Genomic DNA, 26,814 nt, shown 5'->3' on the forward strand with positions numbered 1-26,814 from the left:
AGAAAGTACAAATATTTGTGATCAAAATGTAAGAAGTAGAAAGTACAGGTATTTGGGTTCAACATGTAAAAAGTAGAAAGTACAGGTATTTGTGTTCAACATGTAAGAAGTAGAAAGTACAGGTATTTGGGTTCAACATGTAAGAAGTAGAAAGTACAGGTATTTGGGTTCAACATGTAAGAAGTAGAAAGTACAGGTATTTGGGTTCAACATGTAAGAAGTAGAAAGTACAGGTATTTGAGTTCAACATGTAAGAAGTAGAAAGTACAGGTATTTGGGTTCAACATGTAAGAAGTAGAAAGTACAGGTATTTGTGTTCAACATGTGAGAAGTAGAAAGTACAGGTATTTGGGTTCAACATGTAAGAAGTAGAAAGTACAGGTATTTGTGTTCAACATGTGAGAAGTAGAAAGTACAGGTATTTGAGTTCAACATGTAAGAAGTAGAAAGTACAGGTATTTGTGATCAACATGTAAGAAGTAGAAAGTACAGGTATTTGAGTTCAACATGTGAGAAGTAGAAAGTACAGGTATTTGTGTTCAACATGTAAGAAGTAGAAAGTACAGGTATTTGTGTTCAACATGTAAGAAGTAGAAAGTACAGGTATTTGTGATCAACATGTAAGAAGTAGAAAGTACAGGTATTTGAGTTCAACATGTAAGAAGTAGAAAGTACAGGTATTTGAGTTCAACATGTAAGAAGTAGAAAGTACAGGTATTTGTGTTCAACATGTAAGAAGTAGAAAGTACAGGTAGGGAAATAAGTAGTGGAGTAAAGTACTGACACCAGAAACATGTACTTAAGTTCAGTAACGAAGTATTTGTACTCCACTAGTTCCCACCTCTGGTTTTAGAAAGCTAACTGTGAGCACAGCTATAGTTCTGGATTAGGATTTAAATCCGGCCCGGGAGGCTAATCCAAGCACAAACATGACATGAGCGTGACCTTAGCAAAGAGCCAAGTGTGAAAACAAGTTCAGATCAGCTGGTTTAACTGAGACAACTTCCTGCACAGCAGCTCCACGTGTGGCATGAGGCCAGAGGGTCTCGTGCTTTTGGGAAGGCGATAACTCAATGTGATCAGGCATTGTCTTTCAATAAAACTTCATACATGCCAACCTTTCCAAATCCAAAAGAGGTAGGTTTGCACGCGGCAAATGTGCACGCCCAAATTAGGTAATCAGAAGAAATGGAACCCAGTAGTTACATGTATAAACCATGTATTTAACATATATTGCATAATCTTATGCATTTTTCAGAAGAAGTGGTAGTTTGGTAAACAGTGACATCAACGACATGTTTGGTCTGTAAAACCCTGCAGGACTCAAATGCCTCGTCTCTGTTCCCACTCATCCAAACTCATTTGGGAGTGATTACCCATCAGCCCCGGGGGTAACGCTGCCTTTCCTCGTTACCCCCGGTCTGCACGTTGTTTCTCTTTCAGAAACACAGATGACTGTTTGTATGATGGGATCACAGACACGCTGCAAACGGTGTCCGCCAAAAGTCGAGTCCAGTGTCTATGGAGTGTCATTTTTATTTGTTATAGTTTGGGAAGATTGAAAATCGGTAGGGAAAGTCAGCTAAGTCGGTAGGCGGTAGAAACACGTCGAAAGTGGTAGGGTTGGCCGGTATGAAACTTATAATCCAATATTGAGATGCACAATCACCTTCTTCTAAATTGAAGCTAACAAACGTGTACACAAAATCCTCAGGAAATTGAACGTTCCTCTGTAAAGCCCTCGAAGCTGGGATGTTTTGGGGGGTTTTCTCATATTGTAGTCATTAATACAGCTCTACTTGTAATGACTTTTTAGTTGCTTATTATCCACGAAGTATTTCATAGCCCTGGGTGTTTATTATCATTATTTATCCTGACAATTAACTCTGGATGGTCTCCATCTACAGTGCCTATAATCAACATACACAAATATTCAAGTTATTTCTCTTGTTTTGGCATTTTAAAGTTTAATGTAGTTAACTGCTTAAGGCCAGTCTGGATATTTTTTCATGATGTTTTACTACCACATCCAATGCTAGCGTTACCTTCGTGTCTGACAGCTTTTATAATAATATCAAACAACAACTTATGGCAGTAATTCACAAGTGCTATTACGTTTTTAAATAGATGATCGTGTTGTGGCTGCACACTAAAGCGTTATTGTAAGAGGACACTGGAAGAGTTTATGATGAGACTCAGATTCTGCAAATTGGCCAGAGAGCGACAGGAAGTCATTTTCTACCTGCCCCCATCAGACCTTACAATTCATCCACTGTGTGTTTCAGAAAGAGCCAACATTGATCCATTTGTGGACCAACTGTTAGTCTACCTGAGACAATTAGTGGATTCATATCCTCAGCTGACAAGTATCAGTTATTCAGGTTCAGTCGCTATACTTGTATTTCTCTTGTTTCCATCACATCGTTTTGGAATGATATCTATAATATGTCATGGTCTTTTTTCTGATAGCAGGAGCTTAACAGCATTAACCATTGGGGTCAGGAGAAACTCTGTATTTTCATATTGCCTTGAAATGTCCCACGGTACTTGTTTCTGTGACCTTCTCATCGTTCCTCTTGTGTATCCCAATATTTCCACACACACTCACGAGGTTCTGATTCAAATTGACACTTCACTGAGAACTGTCGCTTGTATTACTCAAGACTACCAAGCTAGCTCAAGCTAACAAGCTAGGCTAACTAATGGCGCATTTCCACTACAGCGCGGTTTAAGCGTGCCGTGCCCGGCCCGTTTTTGGTTGCGTTTCCACTAAGGTTAGTTCTGGCTCGCGGGTACTTTTTCACAGTTTTTCTGGCTCGACAAAATCGAGGTTCTTTCCGGGCCAACAACCGGGCTGAGTATGCTAAACTAGTGAGAGAATCGCTGGCAAGGGGGCTACAACTACAACAAAATGAACACATTGCAATACACGTTTCAGAATGATGCCGAAGCTAACATTGTATATGCTCCGACCGTCCACACTCACAACAACGGCCTACAGACAAAAATAAACCAGCCACTGTATTCTCCATGACACAGACAGTCTGTGGTTTCACTTTTGTCTAGTTTCTGAACAGATATGAGGAGCTGTGAGCTCTGAGGGCTAACAGCTAACGGCTAATGTTGGTTTTCTGTGTTTACACTGCGTTACTATAGTTACTGCCCCAGTTCCTAAACTGTTGTGGAAACGCAGCATAAAGTGAGCCTGGCCTACCAAGGCCTAACTATACCGTACTACGCTGAGCGAGGCCCTGTAGTGGAAATGCGCCATAAGTTGCTAGCTGACTACTTTGTGTCGCTCAAAGTGGCCATGCTCTTATTCATGCAAAACCTAAAGGCTCAATATAATTTATATGGGTCATTTATAAAGAAATAACCCCATTTACAGTTGTCACGGAGAGGGAAACTAGCTATAGGTAGAATACTGTGTTTGCACCAGGCTTTAAACATGTTTATTTCTGCTGGAAAAGTTATTATTTGAGCCACCCCTAAGGTGACCAAATTAAAACCGGGGACATTTTGAGTTTTGTGGTCAAAATCTCATTAACATATCCCATTTTCTTCACTTTTAAAGAAAAAAGGGGGACAATTCTGGTTTAATGTAATTCGAACATTTGAACTGTTGGATACAAACAGAAGGACGATAACTCATATATGAGACTTCAAAGGTCTTTTATTTTGAAACTGTACATCAGATTGTCCAGATTCTGTCTGAGTGATTAGATGGGGTGTCCTGCTATCACCCTGAAGGGAAATATTGTATTTGATACTGGACAGTTTTTGTTTTATTCTTATCTAAAAATAGAGGGATGATAGCTCATATATGAGACTACAAAGGTATTTTATTTTGAAAATCTACATCAGATTGTCCTGATTCTCTCTGAGTGATTAGATGTGGTGTCCTGCTATCACCCTGGAGTGAAATAAGTATTTGATTGACTTCGAATGACTCTTTGATTATGGACAGTTTCCATTAAATAATAATCAAAATATAGATGGACAATAGATCTAATTTAAGATTTTAAACGGCATACATTTTAAATTGTGCTTCAGAAAGTAATGTTATTTTAGGAGTGTTGTGAGATGGTGTCAACATCAATTTAAATTAGTCACCCAGTGGAAATGTCAGATATGTCTTCATAACTGTATCCTTACATTTTACATTCACTCAGTTATAATGTGGTAGTTATACATAGTTTGTTTTAAATGAGTATTGATCATATTATATAGTACATATTTCTTAATTTAAGCTCCAGTATATATTAATATGTTTGGTGTGTTTTTTAGGTATATTTGTTATTGACCGAGTAAACGCTTTTATTTTGAAGGCAGTTTTTACAGGCCGTAATGCATAGGATATTCGCGCACCGCAATACAACGTGCGGGCTGGCTTGACCACAGTAGTCTGTAGTGGGTACCCAGTGTTTTCTGACATGAAACGTTTTACTTCACGTTGCTATGTGTTTTTAACGTATATTAAAAAACGGGGACAGTTTCAACCGGGGACGTCTGGTCACCATACCCTAAACGGCCACTTGTTGAACTGAAGACGATCTTCAAAATCTTCCCATTCAATGCTGACAGTTGTTCGGGCTAACCTTATCTGTAAGTAACCCCCTCCCCACCACTGTAGTTTGTTTCTAAACTGGAAACTTAGTGGACATTGAATACGATGAACTAGTCTTCCCAGAAAACCTACTTTTACACTCTTATCTATGTTTCACTCATTTAACATTTCTAGTCAGAGTCCCTTAATAAGTGTCCAGGAGTAAATACAGAACTCTACTTTAAGCACTTCCTGGAAAGCTGCTTCCCTTCATGGAAAGAATCACAGAGGTCTGTTTGTTAATGACTTTTCCATTACAAGTTGTTGTAAAGTCACCATAATGAAGTGTGTGTGTGTGTGTGTGTGTGTGTGTGTGTGTGTGTGTGTGTGTGTGTGTGTGTGTGTGTGTGTGTGTGTGTGTGTGTGTGTGTGTGTGTGTGTGTGTGTGTGTGTGTGTGTGTGTGTGTGTGTGTGTGTGTGTGTGTGTGTGTGTGTGTGTGTGTGTGTGTGTGTGTGTGTGTGTGTGTGTGTGTGTGTGTGTGTGTGTGTGTGTGTGTGTGTGTGTGTGTGTGTGTGTGTGTGTGTGTGTGTGTGTGTGTGTGTGTGTAATCTGCACGTATGCAGGACAGGAGAATATTGCAAATATTATGACACGTTTAATACATATTAGAGCTTACAGTACAGTACTGAGGAGTACTCATGATAACTATGGATAATACTAAGAACTAATAACTCATATTGGTTGTGCAGTTTTTATTTCTTACACTTTCATAGTTAACTTTTAGGGCACTGTATTTGGTTTACAAACTGTTAAAGAAATAAATGTTATATGTCTTTGAACACAATTTTCTGAAATGCAACTTCCTGTTACTCATCAGCAGGAAATACACCAATACCAATTTGTCGTTAAAAAGTTAAATAAGCCAATTAATAAACTTCTGCTTAACATTTCATGTGATAGCTATAATAGTTATAGGTGTCTACTGTTAAAGGTGGGGTAGGTATTAAGTTTGAGAAACCGGCTCGAGATCGCTAGAATTTGAAAATACACAACCGGAGAAAATCTGCCACTTCCTCACAGAGCCCCTCCTCCAACACACACGAACGCGCACATGACCTTCCGAGTAAATCGCCAGAACGCCGACACCTCCTCATCTCCACCGCTCCCATGTTTTATTTTGTGTTGCCATAAGTTAGTCTCTCTGCGTTTCTGCGCTGGGCTAATGCTAATGCTAATAATGCTAATGCGAGGATAATAAAATGGCGGCTTCACAACACTTTTTGGGAGTTTTACGGGGCGTGGTTTGCAATTCGCCCAGCCAATCAGAAATATAGCTCTTTTCTCACAAAAGAGCCGCTCGAAAGTCCCTGAAAAGGTTCGCATGAACTACTTTTAGTACCGGCTCTTTTTGGTGTGAACGCGATCATGAACTAAGTTCACATGAACCTTTTGTGGGAAAAGTACCGCAGTGTGAACGCGGCTAATGAGGGCACGAGATAAGTTTGTGCCCCGATGGAAGGCTGACAGGCAGGTAAGCCATCCAATTGTACTTTTAGTTGTACTTTTTACAGTATTACGGCTTCTACAGATGACATTTTTTTATGGATATTCATTGCTATCGGGATGTTAAGAGCATTCCATGGAATATAACAAAAAGTGTATCTCGAGCCAGTTTCTGAAACTTACCTACCCCACCTTTAACAGCTACCTCCAGGGAAAACTATTTTTCTGTTGTTTATTTACCTTTTTGGCGATCTTTCAATGCTTCGCTTTTTAACTATGCCTAAATCAGACCTCTATTTTAATTCCAGGCTTCCTGACAAAGGTTTCTGCCAGCCGTACCGAGGCATTGCCTGCGCTCGCTTCATTGGAAACCAGAGCATCTACGTGGAGTCTCTTCAGATGCAGGGGGAGAGTGAAAACCGCATCACAGGTAAAAACAAAATCAGCATTTTGAGTTCACATATTGAACGATTATCAATACACATGTAATGCAAAAGATGTTCCAGTGGGGCGGGTTAATTTCCCAAAAAGTGAAAGTGATCTTGATTGGTTCAGTGTTAGACTTACCAACTAGTTCTTGTTCAGTACGCCACATGTGCGCCTCTGGCATATTCCAATGGCCACTCTTATTTAAAGGTCACCTATCATGCAAAATCCGCTTCTCCATGTCTCTTCTACATCAACATGTGTCCCCTCTTCTTCATGTCTCTTCTACATCAACATGTGTCCCCTCTTCTTCATGTCTCTTCTTCAACATGTGTCCCCTCTTCTTCATGTCTCTTCTACATCAACATGTGTCCCCTCTTCTTCATATCTCTTCTACATCAACATGCGTCCCCTCTTCTTCATGTCTCTTCTACATCAACATGTCCCCTCTTCTTCATGTATATTCTACATCAACATGTGTCCCCTCTTCTTCATGTCTCTTCTACATCAACATGTGTCCCCTCTTCTTCATGTCTCTTCCACATCAACATGTGTCCCCTCTTCTTCATGTCTCTTCTACATCAACATGTGTCCCCTCTTCTTCATGTCTCTTCTACATCAACATGTGTCCCCTCTTCTTCATGTCTCTTCTACATCAACATGTGTCCCCTCTTCTTCATGTCTCTTCTACATCAACATGTGTCCCCTCTTCTTCATGTCTCTTCTACATCAACATGTGTCCCCTCTTCTTCATGTCTCTTCTACATCAACATGTGTCCCCTCTTCTTCATGTCTCTTCTACATCAACATGTGTCCTCTCTTCTTCATGTCTCTTCTACATCAACATGTGTCCCCTCTTCTTCATGTCTCTTCTACATCAACATGTGTCCCCTCTTCTTCATGTCTCTTCTACATCAACATGTGTCCCCTCTGTGGAAAGAGACTCTGAAAGTTTCAGGAACAAAGATTCTCTCTCTTTTTGATCCATTTCTATAAAAACCTGTCTGAAAATGAGCTGATCAGATTTTGGCCACTTTATGATGTCATAACGATTTTTTTGGCTTGTGTATCCATTAGCCAATCAGCAACCAAGGTACCCCACACCTTGCATTTCTGGTTGGATACTAACTGCATTTCATTGGCTTGTACCTGTACTTTGCACTATGACAATAAAGTTGAATCTAATCTAATATGCCAACAATTCAGTGTATTTTTAGCGTAACAATTATCAATACTAATGTAATAAAAAATATTTTTCCTTTTTCCTAGCTGCCTTCACTATGATTGGCACCTCCACGCACCTATCGGATCAGTGCTCCAAGTTTGCCATCCCGTCCTTCTGTTACTACGTGTTCCCGCTGTGTGACGAGGGGGCCCGGACCCCTCGCAGGCGGCAGCTCTGCAGGGATGAGTGCGAGGCCCTGGAGAACGACCTGTGCTACACGGAGTACACCATCGCCCGCTCCAACCCCATGATCCTGATGCAGATGGAGCTTCCCAACTGCCCCCTGCTGCCTCGAGCCGGCACCTCGGAGGCCGCCTCCTGCATGAGGATAGGAGTGCCTCAGGACAAACTGGGTCCATGTAGGTTGAGACTGCAGCATGCTCACACATTTCACATATGGATGTATGATAGGTGTCGTGGCGTTTTCATCCGTTTCTACTTTTAATATCCACTTTCCTCCATCGGGGGTTGTGGGTTATGACGCGCTTCCAAACAAACTTTGCGTAAATCGTTGTAGCGTTGGATCACATCAGATTTATTCTTTGATCCAGGCGACAAACTTCCTCGCTTCTAAGTAACTAAAAGTTCTCCTTATCAAAAAAGAACAAAAATAACATTATTATTAATATTAATATGAAGACTTTTTTTTTTTTGAATATATAAATATTATCATGAATGTGGATAAAGCTGTATTTTAACAATACGGTATTCTGTTTTTCAAATTTGTTATTTTTTAAATCTGTTCGAAATGAAATGAAAAAAAGAACACGGTCAAAAGACTATACCGCTTCCCGTCCAATCACACCCTCAGCTGTGTACCATTGTCATGCCTTATATAGACGTGCACGTCATACCCGACAGCGCACAGTTTGACAGCAAATAAGTGAGACTTAAATTAACGTCTTTTAAACCGTAGTGTTACTCACAAAAATAAAGAATTAAGAGTTTACTATAAATCCTTATATTAATAAGACAAACAATCAAAACATAATGATGAAAGGAAAACGGCTCTAACAATACGACACGATAATACTTTAATGATTAAGTCTGAAATTGTACCTGCATCACAGCAAACATCAACAGACACATATCAAGACACAATACATGAAAAACAAACAACAAACATTTAACACAACAGCACAATCACTGAGAGGAAACATGCAGTACTGTAGAATAGACAAAATGTGACCGGAAACAACCAATTACAAGTGTGTGTGGTGTTAACAGATAATGAATAGATAATGGATATATATATATAACTATAAACACAGGCTGTACTCTTAATACTCCCTGTCCGCTCCCCAGATAACCCCACGGACCACAGCTGCTATAACGGCAGTGGAGACGAGTACAGAGGCACGGTCAGCGTCACGAAGTCGGGTCATCACTGCCAGCCGTGGAGCGCTCAGTACCCTCACAGCCACCACCTCTCCCAGGAGCACCCTGAACTCTGGGGGAGTCACAACTTCTGCCGTAACCCGGGGGGGAGCATGCAGGCGCCCTGGTGCTTCACCCTGGACCCCCAGGTCAGGGTGGACCTGTGCGACATCGAGCCCTGCAGTAAGTACTGCGATGCATGAGATAAAGATAAGATGGACCTCTATTGATCTCCATAGGGACAAGTTTCACACAGATAATGAAATCAAAATAAGGAAAAACATGTATAATATACTAATAGTTACTTAACATTATCAGGTTGTTTTAAATGAAGGAAGGTTTTGATGAAGAATACTGTCCGAATAAAGGACAAAAACTGTGAAAATGATCTTGATTGGTTCAGTGTTGACATACCAACTAGTTTTGTTCAGTAGGCCACATGTGTGCCTCTCTCAGTGTCACATGGCAACAATTCAGTGTATTGTTGCCATGGGATAGAAAGCCAAGTTTCAGAGATGAAGCTCTTACTTACATGTATTACCTTTAACGTGTTGGTCTCATGTCTAAATGAGCACCTGAGTTACTTTGACCTAACGGTAAACATTTCTGACCAATGAGAGTAGACTGTAATGTCCCTCGGGTACAGGCACACCAAGTGTCTATCATACAAGCATCACTGAAGTAGCGAAAATCATAAAGAAATAAAACAGAAGATGAACTAAAAACAAAACTGCCGCTGAGGCACCAATCTTACGCGGGGGAAATAATCCAAGTTCAGCCAAGAATACCCTTTCCGTACATTTATTTCCATGATCCAACAATCCAACATAGTGTATAAAGAACATTGAACGATTTCCCTTTTCTTGTCCTGCAGCCTTACCTTCAGTAACACCAGGTGCCAACAACTACATTAAAAATAAAAGCATAAACAATTACTTATAATTAGGGATGCACGATATTGGGTTCTGCTTCTCAAGACCGATACCCGATAATAATATAATATATATATATATTAAATGTACCTGTAGTTTTTGCACACCTGGTGGTAGAAAAAAGACTAGTAGTGCGCAAATGACATGAGCATTACTTCTATGAACAAAACAAAGCCAAGAACAGTTGTGACTCTTCAAAGTGACCATATTTATTTTCCCAAATAAAGTTCTTGCCTTTTTCAAAAGCCTCGTCGATAGGTAAAAGCCCCGGTGCCTTTGCAGCTGGCTTTGGATTCACCGCTAGTTTAGCAGCGCAGGCGTCTTCGTACGCTTTGAACACACCATCGTAGCCATGGCGATGTTTCATGTGACTAATCAGGTTGGAAGTATTATAGCTCGTTGCCTTCTTCCCTCCTCGTGAAATAGTCCCATACTACCGACGACATGTTTGTTTACTGTCCTGGCTTCACAGCCGTACGCCATTTACGTCACAGCCAGGCATGAGTTAGGGAGCGCTGGATTTGTGAAAAACTCCCCTCTTCCTAAACCACTAATACCACAGTACTGGCAAAACGGGAGGCGCCGAGTGAAAAACAAGCGCCCCTCATCCCAATCCACCCACACCGCAGGATGTTTTTCTTTTTTTTTACCCAAAAAATATATTGTGTATTATCGGAGCTATTAATACTGTTATCGGGTTTATCGGGATGACGTCATAATTCCTAATATCGGGCCGATAATTATCGTGCACCACTACTTATAATAAACATTGATACATTTAATATGAACAAAATCAGCAAGAAAATAAATGTGACCATTGCATAACATAAATCAATATATAGCTCCAACAATCACAAATCAGAGAACCCTCTATTGTCTGTCTTTCTGCAGATTCTCCGGAGAGCCCCAGGAAGGAGATCTTGTTTATTCTCATCCCTGCCATCGCCATCCCATTGGTCATCGCTTGCCTCTTCTTTCTGGTTTGTTTGTGTCGCAATAAACAAAAGGAATCAACGGACACTCTCCTCCGCGGCCAGCTGAGCGGATCACCGAGTCCCGACATGGAGCTTTCCCAGCTCGCTCAGCAGAAACACCAGGTAACACACAGCAGATGATCATGGGGGGAACCTCATGTATTCTTTCTGATGTACGGATGCTCTCAGTTCTGACGTGAGCACTGTGCAATGTGTGGATGTCTGATAACGTCATTTTTACATTAGCTTAAGGGTCTCCTATCATGCAAAATGCACTTTTTGATGTATTTTATACATAAATATGTGTCCCCGGTGTGTCAGGGAATTCACGCAGCATCAGAAAACAAAACCCTCTCTCTTTTCCTCCGTACCCACATCTCTAAAAACGGGGAACAACGGAGCTGATCCAGATTTGCTTACGGCAATATCAGAAACGTTGCTATCAGAAACAATGCCCGACTGTTTTGGAAGTAATATGGTCTTTGTTTACATTAGCAAGCATCGCTAACACTCAGAGCTAACCTATACTGGAGAGAGTACCGTACTTTTCGGACTATAAGCCGCGACTTTTCCCCCCATTTTCTTTGTACAGCTAACGGCCACTAGGGAACCTCCTAAATCTATGGATTGTACAGGTAAAATTAACCACCTTTAACCCTATGGGCTCTATGACCGGTCCGCGCCCGCCACCTTTAAGCGGCGGGCTCCAGCAGGAAAAGCTGGAGGCCGGAAAAGAGTGAGACAGGTAGCGCGCCAAAGTAAAAGTGGAACCGAGAGACAGAACGAGAGCAAGACAGACGGACAATTTAGCTGCTGCGGCTTATATGCAGGTGCACTTTATAGAAAAGTACGGTAATATGGTCTTTGTTTACATTAGCAAGCATCGCTAACACTCAGAGCTAACCTGTACTGGAGAGAGTATGTGTAAAAAAGCAGGAATTGTTTGGTATGTTGAGCAAAACACTTCATAGACATGTTTTTCATTCATTTGTATATATATAAGACCTATAATATATGCCTAAAAATAGCATGATAGGAGATCTTTAAGAAGCACCGTCTGTAATGATAAAAAGTGATTTCTCTACACCTGACTATCAAACTGTTGAACATTAGATTTGATTGTTTGCCGTACATTTTGATGACATTTCTTTATTGCTTTGTGGTTTCAGGCCAAGCTGCGGGAGATCAACATGTCGGCAGTGCGCTTTACGGAGGAGCTGGGCGAGGATCGGTTCGGGAAGGTTTACAAAGGTCACATGTATGGCACCGTCCCTGGAGAGCAGACCCAGGTGGTGGCCGTCAAAACGCTGAAGGACAAGGTGGATGCCACTCTCTGTGAGGAGTTTCGCCACGAAGCCATGATCCGCTTCCACATACAGCACCAGAATGTGGTCTGTTTGCTGGGCGTTGTCACCAAAGAGCAGCCGATGAACATGGTGTTCACATATTCAGGGCTTGGAGACCTGCATGAGTATCTGGTGGTCCGCTCGCCCAACTCAGACGTGGGCAGCTCAGACGACGACAGGACAGTGAAGTCCACGCTGGAGCAGGCAGACTTCCTGCACATCATCACCCAGGTTGCTGCAGGAATGGAGTATCTTTCCAGCCAGCAGATAGTCCATAAAGACCTGGCTGCAAGAAACATTCTGGTCTTTGACAAGCTGAGCGTCAAGATCCTGGATCTGGGTCTAATCAGAGACGTCTACTCTGCTGATTACTACAACCTCATGGGGACAAACCCCTTCCCCATTCGCTGGATGGCCCCAGAAGCTATTATGTACGGAAAGTTGTCCACCGACTCGGACATCTGGTCTTACGGTGTCCTGCTGTGGGAGACGTTCAGTTATGGTCTGCAGCCGCACTGTGGCTACTCCAACCAGGATGTGATCGAGATGGTGCGCAGCCACCAGCTCCTGCCCTGTCCGGATGACTGCCCGTCCTGGATCTACACCCTGATGCTGGAGTGTTGGAGTGAATTCCCAGCGAGAAGGCCTCGCTTCAAGGACATCCACACACGTCTGCGCTCCTGGGAAAACCTGTCCAACTATAACAGCTCTGCTCAGACTTCTGGCACCAGCAACACAACGCAGACCAGCTCTCTGAGCACCAGCCCCGTGAGCAACATCAGCATGAGCACAGCGAACGCATCGCGCTACACCAGCCCTAAGAAGAGCATGCCTTTCCACCAGCCACATTTCATGCCCATGAAGGGTCCAATGCATCGGCCAATGGTTCCCCAGCAGCTCTACATCCCTGTCAATGGATATCACCCCATGCCAGCTTACCCATACATGCAGAACTTTTACCCCATGCAGATGCCAATGCCCATTCCCCACCAGCAGATGCACCACCAGCCACAGATGGTGAGCAAACCTGGGTCTCACCACAGTGGCAGTGGATCCACGTCCACAGGATATGTCACCACCGCCCCCTCCAACACCTCCGTCACGGAGAGAGCGGCTCTGCTGAACGAGGACTCCAAGACCAACGACGAGGACTTGGCCAACATGGCGCCCCAGGAAGAGTTGGACCAAAACAAGGACTCGTTAGTGCCTGAAACCGAGCTGCTGGGCGACAGTGACCCCACACAGACTGACGAACTGGTGATACACTTGTCAGACACATAAGCGTGGAGCTCTCTGAAGAAGAGAAGAGCGGAAATATCCTGTGAGCTCTGCTTGCCAAATATTCAATAAGCAGCATGAAGTGAAGTGAGCAGTTTGGCAGTGACTGAATGTTTTTTTATACATTTCTTTGACGGTACTGGTGACGAAGCAAAATCATACAATCTTTTTCTATATTGTTGATATTCAGAGGAATTTATGTACTTGCCGTTGCTGTGCAACACAGAACATTTTCTTACTCACAACTACTTCATGGGCGCCTTGATCTTTGCCTTATCTGATGCACATGTTGCTGCGTGTTTCACTCGCCAGAAAGGCCATTCACTGAGAGGCCGTAAGGGCAAACTAATGCTACAACACCCCCCCTCCCACCTCAGATAGCACACCCCTCTATCAAGCATCTATCCCTACAAGAAGGAACATGAAGTGAGATGATTAATCCCACACACTTTCAATACCAGTTGTGTTTACTGGAAACCAGAGGTGATGTAGTGGTGACTAAAGGACAATTTTTTTAGGTTATTATTCTATGTTTTTTGGGATCATAGTAAACTGAATGTATAATTAATAGACATGCTAGCGGAGAAAACTATCTTTGGGTAACCTTGGTCATAGTTATACTCACTGGGATGTATTAAGGAATTGACCTCCATCAAACAAAACCACGAATAAGAAACAAGAATCTTTTTTCTTTTTCAAAGTTCCCTCATGACTCCTTTCCCACAGGCTTGATTCTTTTAACATCAACTTTGATAACCAAACAAATTGTACAGATTTGTAATTTATGTACTTTTGGTTTTGGACATTTTATTTGTTTATAATTGTTCTACTATGCCTGGTGTTCGAACATCGTCCTTTTCACCACATGTTTGCTTTGTAGTTCTTTGCTTACCATATAATGTGTACATCCATGAACGGGGTATCCAATAAAGTCTCATACATCAAACTGTGTATTTCCCAGGAAGTAATGTCACTAAATGATCCTTTTTCACAATGTCCAGAGAGTCTAACATATGGTGCACTGAGCAGTGAAGTTACATTAAGCCAACAGATATACTTTGTAGTGAAGAAACACTTGTATTGCTAAAACTAATAAAAAAAACCTTAAAGGGGACCTATCATGCAAAATGCACTTTTTGATGTCTTTTATACATAACCATGTGTCCCCGGTGTCTCGAGGAACTCACGCAGCGTCAGGAAATAAAACCCTCTCTTTTCCTCCGTACCCAAATCTCTAAAAACGGGGGAACAACGGAGCTGATCCAGATTTGCGTCCGATATGACGTAATATCGGAAATTTGGACCCACGGCCCAATCAGAAACGTTGCTATCAGAAACAATGCCCGACTGTTTTGGACGTAATATGGTCGGTGTTTACATTAGCATCGCTAACACTCAGAGCTAACCTGTACTGGAGAGCATGTGTGTGAAGAAGCAGGAAGTAAAAAGGAACTCGCCTTGTGGTGTAACCGGCAAGAGAGAAAGCCTTTGAGCTCCAAACTGTTTCAGAGAGAATCCTTGATAATCCATGATATGGAGTTTCATCACGGCAATATCTGCATGAGCAGGCATAAGCTCCGCCCCTCTTTTTTATCAATTTTTCTTTTACCCAAAATCAGCACTTTTGAAACAGGAAGTGAAACAGAGGGATACGAGGCATGGCTAGAACGGGTGATCTGTTTGGTATTTTGACCAAAACACTTCATAGACATGTTTTTTATATATCTGAGACCGATGCTATTGCCTAAAAATATCATGATAGGTGACCTTTAAAGATCACAGACTGTAGTTTTTAGTTGGGATTTACAAATGCGTAATTGGTTTGTTGCGATACATGTGACTCTACTTAACAACAGCTAAGATACATATTATTTATGTTTGTCACTGTAAAAACTGACATAAATATGATCTGAAGCTGAAGCAGTACGGTTTTGGTCAAGTACTCGTTGGCTACCAGATGTCAGGAGAAGTCAAAGTTGAATCTTTATTTGTGCCTTTTTTTTGTATCTGTTTATGTTCTCTTTCTCCAACTCAATCAGCTGACTTACAATCTTTCAGCTACATGAATTTGAGACAAGACGATGTCAAATGACCCAAAAGACTCCTCATATTTCCTATTGTGCCCTATTTCCACTACAGTAATGTGATTACTTGATAAGCTTCTTTCCAATCAGTCTATGTCCCATAGAGGAACCAACTCAAATCCTTTGAGGAAGACCATGGATTGTGATTGAAATCTCTGTAAAAAGATAGATTTGGATCACAAGTTAATTTTTTTGGTTAAACTTCTCAAAGTTAAGAATGAACTCTTCCTGTGGCTATTTAAGGTAAAATGCAGCATGCTCACTTAAGCCAGAACCTGTAAAACACACATTTGTTCTTTTGGGGTTTGCAAATAATTATTGTAAAATTGTTCTTTGTGCAGATACACTGAACAAAAATATAAACGCAACACTTTTGTTTTTGCTCCCATTTTTCATGAGATGAACTCAAAGACCTAAAACATTTTCTATTTACACAAAATAACCATTTCTCTCAAATATTGTTCACAAATCTGAAACAATGTGTGATAGTGAGCACTTCTCCTTTGCCGAGATAATCCATCCCACCTCACAGGTGTGGCATATCAAGATGCTGATTAGACCGCATGATTATTGCACAGGTGTGCTTTAGGCTGGCCATAATAAAAGGCCACTCTGAAACATGCAGTTTTGCTTTATTGGGGGGGTCTGGGGGGGTCCGAAAACCAGTCAGTATCTGGTGTGAGGGGTAGGGGTAGGGTTAGGGTAATGTTGTGAATTTAGTGGCCCGTGGTGGTGGGGTTATGGTATGGGCAGGCGTATGTTATGGACGAGGAACACAGGCCACTCGATTCACAACATTACCCTAACCCTACCCCGAAAATGTTTTAGATCTTTGAGTTCATCTCATGAAAAATGGAAGCAAAAACAAAAGTGTTAAGTTTATATTTTTGTTCAGTGTATATGAGAGGCTGCACAGTAAATAGTGAGTCAGGATGGCGTTACAGGAGATCTACTCTTTGTCTTGGAAGTTCACAGGTACATGACCAACAGCAGAAGAATGCTCACCAACAAGTTAAAAACAAGCCATTAAGTCTGGGCAACGCGCCTCTTGTCTTTTCAATCATTTGCAAGTGTGTAAAAGCAGACTCCAGAGCCTGACATAATGACACGTTCCTGACCTTTCTGCCATTCACACTGCCTCACTATTAAAGAGTGTGAGGTGACAAGCTGGACTCTTCCCTGGACAGGAAGGATGGGACATTTTCTTTTTGTCCACGTTAGACAAAGCACTCAAAAACTCTGAACCGTGCAGATTGAAATTTCCAAAAAACATCTTCTAAGACTGCATAAAAACAAAGAATGGAAGTTAGATCAATGTCACCCTTTGCGCAGGAAGCAAGAACATTTTAGAAACACTTTTAAAATAGTAAATACATATCAAAGCTCTGCGATGACAAGTGGAGACATTCCAGAAGAGTTTCTTGGGCCAACCGATCATGATGATCAGTTTCTAGTTCAAAGCCTCAGATTATAGACCAACCGAAGTGTAACAACGCCTGCTGGTTGGACAATTATTATAACCACATGTAGTCTAATGTTGTGTAATGCAGCGCTGTTCAAACACACATTTTGTTGAGGTGCTAAATTTGCTAAAATACTTCATACATGAGGCAGAATTCAGGTGAAATGTACAAAATGCACAGGAAAGTGTCTGTATTTGACAGGGTTCAGCCATCAAATACATGGTATTTTATGAGTTTGATAAATTGGATTAAAGTGTTTTCTCTTTATTAGATTGATGTGGATTTTCTCCCTACATTTCCCCTATGTTTTAAAGAAGTTTAGGGCATCTTTAAGAGGGTTAGCAGCGCTGGTTTGTCTCCTGCATGGGCTCATGTAATGATGCCTTGACCTACTGTATTGCCTCGTGAGACTATAAAGTGACTAAGTACAATAAAATGGATGGCTGGAAAAATAGGTGATCAAATTCACCCAGGCATGTGAACTTCTCTAGAAAACAGAGGTTCAGGAATGCAGCAGCCATCTTAACTCTGAAGGTACAGGAGGATTCAAAAGTGCAGAAGCTGTCCAACAGCGCTCTCTACAGGTGAGATGCAGTGTGAGCAGGTGATGTGATGCAACACCTTTACTGTTCATGTGCAACAGTGGGATGCATCTTCTGCAGCATTACGTCTAGTTTGCACACATGCACCACAAATATATATTGGAAAATTACGATGCATTGTATACTGAATTGGTGAAATGTTATCAGATAATTTCTGCATTTTGTGACTTTTAAATTTTTTTATTTGTTTAACTGTCTACTATTGAGCTTAGTTGTCTTTGTAATTATGTTCTTATTTTATTACAAAAGGCAGTTCTGCTTTTCTATTTGCACCTTTTATATGTTTTAATGTTTCCCCACTTTATCACTTTTAAAAACTTGTAAAAGTAGAAGTACCAGAGTGTAGGAATACTCTGTTGCAGTTAAAGTCCTCAAAATGTTACTCAAGTAAAAGCAGAAAAGTATTATCATCAAAATATAGTTAAAGTAGCGACAGTAAAAGTAGTCGTTGTGCAGATTGGTCCATTTCAGAATAATATATATGATATGTTTTATAATGATTGATCATTAAAGTGTTCTCAAAGCTGGTGAAGGTGCAGCTAGTCTGAATGGCTTTGTAGACTGCAGGGTAGCTGGTGGATTTACTCCAGGTGGAACTAAAGTCTGATTTAACACTTGATTAGATTTCACATCATTCTTCCAAATCTGTAAAGTAACTAAAGGTATTGAATAAATGTACTGGAGTCGATTTACCGATGTACCTTATTGTAGTGGAGTAGAAGTACAAAGTATCATAAAAGTAGTACTTAAGTACAGTTTGAAACGTAGTACTTAGTTACTTCCCACCACTGATAATAATACATTTGGCTGACTTCATAAACAATCTGACTAGATTACTGTATCTAACTACAGATTTACTGTAAATAAGTTAAACATTTGCATAATTAAGACACTTTGCAACCTTGTGTATAAAGGTGTTTATTATCTGTAAGTAGTGTATAACCATTAAATATCTATTATATTTCGTAATCGTGAAGTCCCTTGTAATGTGTGATAAACTGACGCACTTAAAAGCCCCACCACTTTATAGATGACGACGGACATTTGATTCGCGACTTCTGTTGAAGTCGACAGTCATTGGCTGATGTCTGAACATGCTGCATTCTGATTGGCTGCAGTCGCTGTCACTCAATCTCACGCTGCCAATGCACTTAACCACTGACCTACTAACACAGATACATGTGAGTCAGTAGCCACCTTGAGAGGGAAAAGCTCAGGGAGGAGAGCCAGGTACTTCACAACTTGTAGGATTTCATCGACATTGTATTTTTGCAGATGGAGAACGTACACTTCACTGCTCCTGACAACTGACCAGACTCCAACCAAGGTAACAAAAAAGTCTTTATTTAAAGGGTGAACATGAACGCAACCTTGTTCTTACTTCCAGCTTTCTACGGGATGGTGTTGTGTTTACGTGTTGGGAAAAACGTGGAGAATCACAGTGACGCTCAAACTAGCTTAATTTTGTATTTCTTGCGTAATTTAAATTCAGAAATAGCCACGTTGATATTCACACTACACGTCAAACCAAGCTCAAGTTAATCGAGCTAATGTGTAGTATCCCGGTTATTACTGTACTGTATTTTTCGCATGTGTATTATCTATTAATATAGGCATAATGGCCTTTAAATGCAACATGTATTATCAGTATTGTGGCACGTAGGCCTATTGGATTGCGACACAGTGTTGTAATCCTCCTAAATGTGGCACTGACGTTATCAAAGCCGTGTTGTTTTGTCACTGTTAGTTATTTTAATTCATTGTTCTGCACTGTAAAGTCTCCTCACGTTGGAGGACTTTTCAGGGCGTAGATAGAGCTTCTGCAGCCGGCTGTGTCATGAGGAAGCTCGGCCAGGATGTCAACAGTGAATGGGTTACATTGTACCAGCATGTTACACAGCCATCACCTTCAATATCACAGTCCTTTATTCGTTACACACAGGGGAATGCACATTGTTACAGCAGTATAGACGAATCATACAACACACTATTACAAAAATAGGTATTCAAGATGCAAGGCTTTTATTGTCATTTGCATACAGTGTAGTTATGACAATTAAAATCGTAGGTCACAGGCTCCTCCAACATTGCAACAACAATACAACAGATAATAGTGCAAGTAATGCATATTTGAAATACAATAAAAGTATGCATTCAGGGAAAGTAAGTAAGCAGTATTTATAGAATCAAATATGTGTAACATTGCAAATATTGTCTGCTAGCTTGTTGATTGCAGTGGTGAATACCAATGCAATTACATAATATACATATTCTCGTTGGGATGTATATAAGTATCAGGCAGTAGTATGTATAATATCTCACACCTGTTGTATTTTAACTTAAAAGGGGAGAACACACCCTGTGTTATTGCCACATCATTGCATAATGTCTGCAGCCATAGAACGTGCTGGCAGTGTTACACCAGTACATCCATGTGTTTCACGGACACAATGACAGGGACAATAGGACGGGATGACGGTCCGGTTTATCCCCTCCGCAGGCTGCATGCACCCGGACCCGGTCTGAACCGACGGTGAACCCCCGCCCAAACCGAGCTCGCGCTGCGGTAATATTACCACCCATTTTTGTCACGTGGGCTCCACATTTAGTATTGATGTCATATAATGGCTCGTTAGGAAAAAGATCCCTGCATAACCCACAGTGGAGAGTGACACAATCTCAACATTTCGCCAACATCTGGACATGGTTTGCTCTGAGAAAATAGACAAAGAAAAGACTGGCTGTTTCTTGCTTTTTTAAAATGGCAAGATCAGGCATGAAGAATTTCACAGTTCAAATTGAAGGCTATTAAAAGAGCAGAGGTGGAAGAAGATTTTATACTGGAGTTAAAGTAGAAATACTTAACTGTAGAGATGGAGTGCTCAGATCTGGTACTAGAGTAAAAGTAGAAGTACTCAGATCTTGTACTTGAGTAAAAGTAGAAGTACTCAGATCTTGGACTTGAGTAAAATTAGAAGTACTCAGATCTTGTACTTGAGTACAAGTAGAAGTACCAGAGTGCAGGAATACTCTGTTACAGTAAAAGTCCTGCATTCAAAATGTTACTCAAGTAAAAGTAGAAAAGTATTATCATGAAAATATAGTGAAAGTAGCGACAGTAAAAGTAGTCGTTGTGCAGATTGGTCCATTTCAGAATAATATATATGATATGTTTTATAATGATTGATCATGAAAGTGTTCTCAAAGCTGGTAAAGGTGCAGCTAGTCTGAAGTACTTTGTAGACTGCAGGGTAGCTGGTGGATTTACTCCAGGTGGAACTAAAGTCTGATTCAACACTTGATTATATTTCACATCATTCATCCACATCTGTAAAGTAACTAAAGGTATTACATACATGTAGTGGAGTCAAAGCACACCATTTAAGTAAAGTACAAGTACCTCAAAATTGTACAGAACTTGAGTAAATGTACATCGTTACTTCCCACCTGTGCTAGGCTAAGTGGGCTTATTTGGGATCCTGTTTAATCGGATTACGAAAAGTTAGCAGGCTTAATCATTGACTTCCTAAATGTTGACCCAGGCCTAAGTCAGTATATGTGGGACATGTCTCCACTCCCTGAGCTTCATTTCTAATATTAACCTTATTTCTATAAGCCGAACACTTTCTGCAGCTGACACACTAAACATTAGTTATGTTTGAGGGTGTGAGCAGGAGTGTGTGTTGTGCAGGCCTCATGATACAGGCGGCTGTGTGTGTGTGTGTGTGTGTGTGTGTGTGTGTGTGTGTGTGTGTGTGTGTGTGTGTGTGTGTGTGTGTGTGTGTGTGTGTGTGTGTGTGTGTGTGTGTGTGTGTGTGTGTGTGTGTGTGTGTGTGTGTGTGTGTGTGTGTGTGTGTGTGTGTGTGTGTGTGTGTGTGTGTGTGTGTGTGTGTGTGTGTTCCAGCTCGCTCCAGGCCACGTGTCCTCATTACAGCTGTCTGTAGCCCTTTGTTCCTTCTTCTCTGGATGTATGCAGAACAGGACATGTTGCCTTTTTAAACTAACGGCAGTATGATTTGTAGCTTAAGTGCAATAAATCATAATTACAAAGCAAAAATGAAATGTGATACTAATGAATCATCTAAAACATGAACATCGACTCATAACATTACAAATATATCTATAATTAATCTGATTGTATTAAAGGAAATACATTACTTTAGAGTATAGTTTATTTGAACATGAAACTTTTGACATCTAGAACTTCTCTCCTTTTCTGTCATTCCACAGATTTCCTCAACTCAAGTGGATTCGTCCAAGGTGGCAGTAACTAATGCTGCATTCAAGCATTATGGTGTACAGTTGAAGACCTATGAGCACATTAGCCAACAGTTAAAATATGCAATCAATCAAGCAAGAGGTGGACAGCGAGGCCTACAGTGGAGACGATGCTCTGGTCCTGGCGAACGGAGACGTGATGGGCCACAACATCTCTGGCATTCCCTTCAAAACTTCCTGTCGCAGGAAAAGAGAGTTCATCCCAGAGGAGAAGAAGGACACCATGTACTGGGAGAGGCGCCGCAAAAACAACGAAGCGGCCAAGCGCTCCAGGGAGAAGCGGCGCATCAACGACATGGTGCTGGAGAACAAGCTGATGGCCCTGGGAGAGGAAAACACCTCCCTGAAGGCCGAGCTGCTGTCCCTGAAGCTGAAGTTCGGCCTGGTGAGTCTGGCAGCGTATTCCCAAGAAGTCCAGAACTTATCCAGCTCCAGCAATATCAACGTCTACCAGGAAGTAGTCCCACCCAGCTCCAGCCAAAGTTCTTCCAGCAGGGTTTTGGAGCCTCTTCACTCGCGCAGCAGCTGCATATCGGTCATCAAGCATTCACCTCACGTGCCCGAGACTCAAGGGGTCAAGCAAGAACCAGCAGAGAACGCACAAGAGAGAAGAAGCCCCTACGAACTGTACAGAAACTTCATCACCAGCCCTCTCTCTGGAGTCTATCCGCAGGTCTCCGCCTTCCTACATCTCACCGGATCCTCCAGCAACTCCCCCAGGAGCTCAGAAGATGGCGCTGTTAGCAAGTCATCCGACGGAGAGGATGAACAACAGGTCCCCAAAGGTTTAACGCCGTCTGCAGCCGACCCGCGAAGCGTCATCGTCTCCACACACAAAGTGCCGGATGCCAGTTCTTCAGCGTTGCCCCACAAGCTGCGGATCAAAGCCAGAAGCATCCAGATTAAAGCGGAGGCCATCAACCCGGAGTACCCTGTCGCAGTCTCAGAAGAAGGAGGATTCTCCACTCAGCCGTCCCCCTGCCCCCTTTCTCTCCAGGTCACCAGCATGCAGAACTGGAACCAGCAGCCGTGGCACAGAAGCAGCTCAGACTCACTGCAAAACAAACCCATCGCGGAGGTTAAAGACCGCTCCCATGCCCCCTCAGAGGACTTGTATCTGAGACATGGTCCCCCCTATCTGCCTGCTCTGAAAAGACTGATCCAAGCACAGCACTCTGGGTCTCTGATGGACTCGAGCAGAAGCACGGAGTCCATGTCGAAAGGCTGTTCCTCTGCATGACCGTAGTGTCTTTTATACTTCCCACTGTACCTGCTGTTGCACTGTGTGGTTAGACAGGGTTTGGATATGTGGTGATTTTCAAATGTTGGAGCACAATGTAAGGTTGAAAACACATCGAGGAGGGGAGGAGCTACCTGTACTGTAATGTCACATTCAAATATAATGTAGGCCTGGAATAGCACACCGTTATTCATTTCATCAGTACAAACAATTCCGACTTACTCTTCTATATTCATACAAATACTGCTTTCATTCGCCTTTTCCAGACCACTGCCACTGCCGGGTCCGTACCGGAGACAAGATGGGTTCTGTGCATTTTTGGTACTTTTTGTCACCGCTATCATTTTACGGCAATTTAGATCTAGTGCTGATTTCATAAGGTTCTATGTTTGTATTTGTAACATAAAAAAACCCATCCAAGTTCATATAAAAACAGTGTTTGTGTTGAATATTGTATATGTACCACTTTAAAAAATAACAAATGCTAATAATAATAATGAACACATAACTGACAAGACATTGAATATATAAATTACATTTAAAAACATATATAATATGATAGGGCATTAAAGTCGACAAAAGAGAAATAAATAATTTAATTTACAATCTAATGGTCGCCTTAAATTTGATATGAAAAAGTATCTTAGGTTCAAATAAGTATACGTAATCTTTCATCGTTGAATGCCCTTCCCAATTACTTTATTCAACCAGCTTTTCTTTGATAATATATTACGAAACTAGCTCCGTATTTTAGGCATTCATTACCAAAACAACTGGAAAAGTATTTATATAATAAGGAAAAATCTTAAATGTCAGAACAAGTCAAACCAAAGACAGCAATATTTTTATATAAATCCCAGAAAACTGCCGTAATTCCCACCATTTTGTTCAGATAACCATCATGGGAAGTGGTGGCTTTTCCCCACAAATCAGGCTTCAGGTACGGATCGGGAAGCACCAACTATCTCTGTGTCGCAACACTTCCTTCTAACGCATTACCTCAGAGTAGCTGGAAGGCTTTAATGGTGAAAAATCGTTTGAGTTTTAGCGAGTGGCTCGATCAGGAATCTAAAACACGTGACTGGGATGAATTGATATGACTTGACTCTTCTTTAGTCAGTGTCATGTGCCTAAAGGAAACCAAGTCTAACAAAACATATGATATTACGTTTACCTGCCTCTATTTGAGAAGTTACAGAATCATTTACCAAAGGCTAATTGACTTCTATAACTGTGCCTGCCCTTCACTATAATGGAGGTATACGTCCCCGTTAGCGTTCTGCTTTGCTTTAAAGCTGCTTCAAACGAGGTATTATAGTTACTGGACCCATCTGTATTCTGGTGTGGTGCCAGGTCTACTTCCCTCTGCTGTGAGGGAATATCCTGCCATGCTTTTTTCTATTGGTTTGTAATTATCTTCACAATTTCCAAGACGTTCCCTAAAAGAAATGTTGTAATTTGATACTCATTATGGGGGAAAGAGATGGACTGATTCAAATTAGGTGCATTTGAACACCTGAACATGCAAAGCTACGGGTTTTGTAAACAACCCAATTAAATGTCGGTTTCTTTTAGTAGAGGACACCCGATGTCCCTAATTGGTACCACACTCAACGTTCTTTTAGGGAGCTTTCTAACAATCAGGACCCTAAATGCTGCCTTTCTGTTCCCTCTCTCCTGGTTGACCAATCAGATCTTGGATATGTTGCACTCCATTGTCTCTGCTGTAGTTTTTGAATATGCATAACAACAAGTTACACACCTGGGCTTTTACCTAAGCGTTTTTAAAAGGCTCTGTTGCACTGGTTCACCGTTTGCCAAATCGCTTTTTTCTTTTGTTTTTTTAGTGGATTCATTTTGTAACAGGTGGTTTAAACTGAGACTGTGTTTGAAACTGGCTGGAGATTTGTGATTCTGACTGAGCTGAGAACTGAATGACTGAATAAGCACAATGTTTCCTCAATCAATTGACATCTGTTTTATCACAGAGTGTCACAGTGTGTTATCCGCTCGATTGAATGCATTTTGTAATTTTGCTATTTGGTGGTGATACAAACAAACCTCCTGAAGTGCATTCCGTATTTTAGTTTCTAAAGAAATGCCCTACTGAATCTCCCAGTGAAAGATAATCACGATGCAGAGGAAGTCCAGTTCTGTATCTGCACACTTTTCTCAAGGTTTATTGTAACGGTGAGTTTTGTTCACAATAAATGTCTAATCACTGAATCGAGTATTCTTTTTTCTGTATGTATTCTTTTAGACCAGGGGTTCTCAAAGTTTTGATGAGTGAGGGCCAATGTAGGTACCCAATATTTGATTGAGGGCCGCCCAAGAAAAAACGGAACACAAAATAATTCCAAAAAAAATCCTTTCTTTATTGTACTAACCAATTACCGCAACTCGTGAGATGCCTAGTTGCCATGCAACCAGTAGTTGAGCAAACTTTCCACAAGCTGTCATTCATAATTTAGGAATGACAACCCAGGGGGCGCAGTTTTACCATTCTTAAATTCCATTCTAATTCTTACTAGATACAACCATGGAGGATTAAAATACAACGCATGCATTTCAGCGTGTCGCATTAACTATCGCGGGCCGCCAGAAACATTTCCGAGGGCCGCCATTGGCCCGCGGGCCGCACTTTGAGAATCCCTGTTTTAGACGATCAGTTCTTTTAAAAGGAAAGGTAGAAAATACCAAGAGCAAATATTCCAATACATCACGGCTCCTCCAACAGTGCAACACACAATATATTCAAGACATAACGAATACATGAGGAAGTTAATTAGTGCAAGAGGCTTATGGTGCAAGTACAATGCAGGGATAAGGACTTAATAAACTATATGTGAAGTAGAATTAGATAAAACAGAATGTATCATTTTATATTGTAGAGTAAATTAAAACACTGTTTATTGTAATAATATACATATACATGTGGTCTGTGAACAGATGAGAAACTTCAGAGCAGTGGTGGAAAGTAACTAAGCATATTCACACAAGTACTGTATTCAAGTTCATATTTGAGGTACTTGTATTTTAGTATTTTCATTTTATACTACTTTATTTAATCGTGTATTTGGCAGGGACAATGCACAGTAATGAACACTTAAAACATTCAAATGTGTCAAGTGTAACAGTGCCAGATTTAGCTTTGAGCTCATTTCCATCCGCAGTCCCTCACATACATCAGTTAAAGGTGGGGTAGGTAAGTTTCAGAAACCGGCTCGAGATACACTTTTTGTTATATTCCATGGAATGCTCTTAACATCCCGATAGCAATGAATATCTTAAGTGCTTTGACAACAAATACATAAAAAAAATTCGTCTGTAGAAGCCGTAATACTGTAAAAACTACAACCAATCCGTTTAGCCGGCCCGGGCTAAAGTAACTGGATGGCCTACCTGCCTGTCAGCCTTCCATCGGGGCACAAACTTATCTCGTGCCCTCATTGGTCATGTGCGCGTTCGTGTGTGTTGGGGGAGGGGCTCTGTGAGGAAGTGGCAGATTTTCTCCGGTTGTGTATTTTCAAATTCTAGCG

The 26,814-nt window shown here is 41.3% G+C and overlaps 2 protein-coding genes across 3 annotated transcripts in view; both read left to right on the plus strand.

Moving 5' to 3' along the window:
• Nucleotides 1-14,554, plus strand: part of ror2 (receptor tyrosine kinase-like orphan receptor 2) — a 75,044-nt gene extending 60,490 nt beyond the window's left edge. For both annotated transcript variants that reach the window (XM_034096576.2, XM_034096577.2), the window contains 5 exons: nt 6,359-6,480; nt 7,746-8,060; nt 9,007-9,261; nt 10,902-11,107; nt 12,154-14,554. In XM_034096576.2, coding sequence (XP_033952467.1) covers nt 6,359-6,480; nt 7,746-8,060; nt 9,007-9,261; nt 10,902-11,107; nt 12,154-13,611 — 2,356 coding nt within the window. In that variant the 3' untranslated portion in view covers nt 13,612-14,554. The remainder of the gene's footprint in view (nt 1-6,358; nt 6,481-7,745; nt 8,061-9,006; nt 9,262-10,901; nt 11,108-12,153) is intronic.
• Nucleotides 14,555-18,929: 4,375 nt separating this feature from the next.
• nfil3 (nuclear factor, interleukin 3 regulated) lies at nt 18,930-25,501 on the plus strand. The gene is made up of 2 exons (XM_034096379.1): nt 18,930-19,084; nt 21,988-25,501. The coding sequence occupies exon 2, from the start codon at nt 22,097-22,099 to the stop codon at nt 23,273-23,275; it is 1,179 nt and encodes a 392-aa protein (XP_033952270.1). The 5' UTR covers nt 18,930-19,084; nt 21,988-22,096; the 3' UTR covers nt 23,276-25,501.
• The last annotated feature ends 1,313 nt before the right edge of the window (nt 25,502-26,814 follow it).

Source organism: Pseudochaenichthys georgianus, chromosome 12, assembly GCF_902827115.2.
Source record: "Pseudochaenichthys georgianus chromosome 12, fPseGeo1.2, whole genome shotgun sequence".
NCBI classification, from domain to species: domain Eukaryota; kingdom Metazoa; phylum Chordata; class Actinopteri; order Perciformes; family Channichthyidae; genus Pseudochaenichthys; species Pseudochaenichthys georgianus.

Excerpts from the sequence above, each read along its gene's own strand:
- nfil3 (XM_034096379.1), top strand. The coding sequence starts at position 22,097 with ATGCAATCAATCAAGCAAGAGGTGGACAGCGAGGCCTACAGTGGAGAC.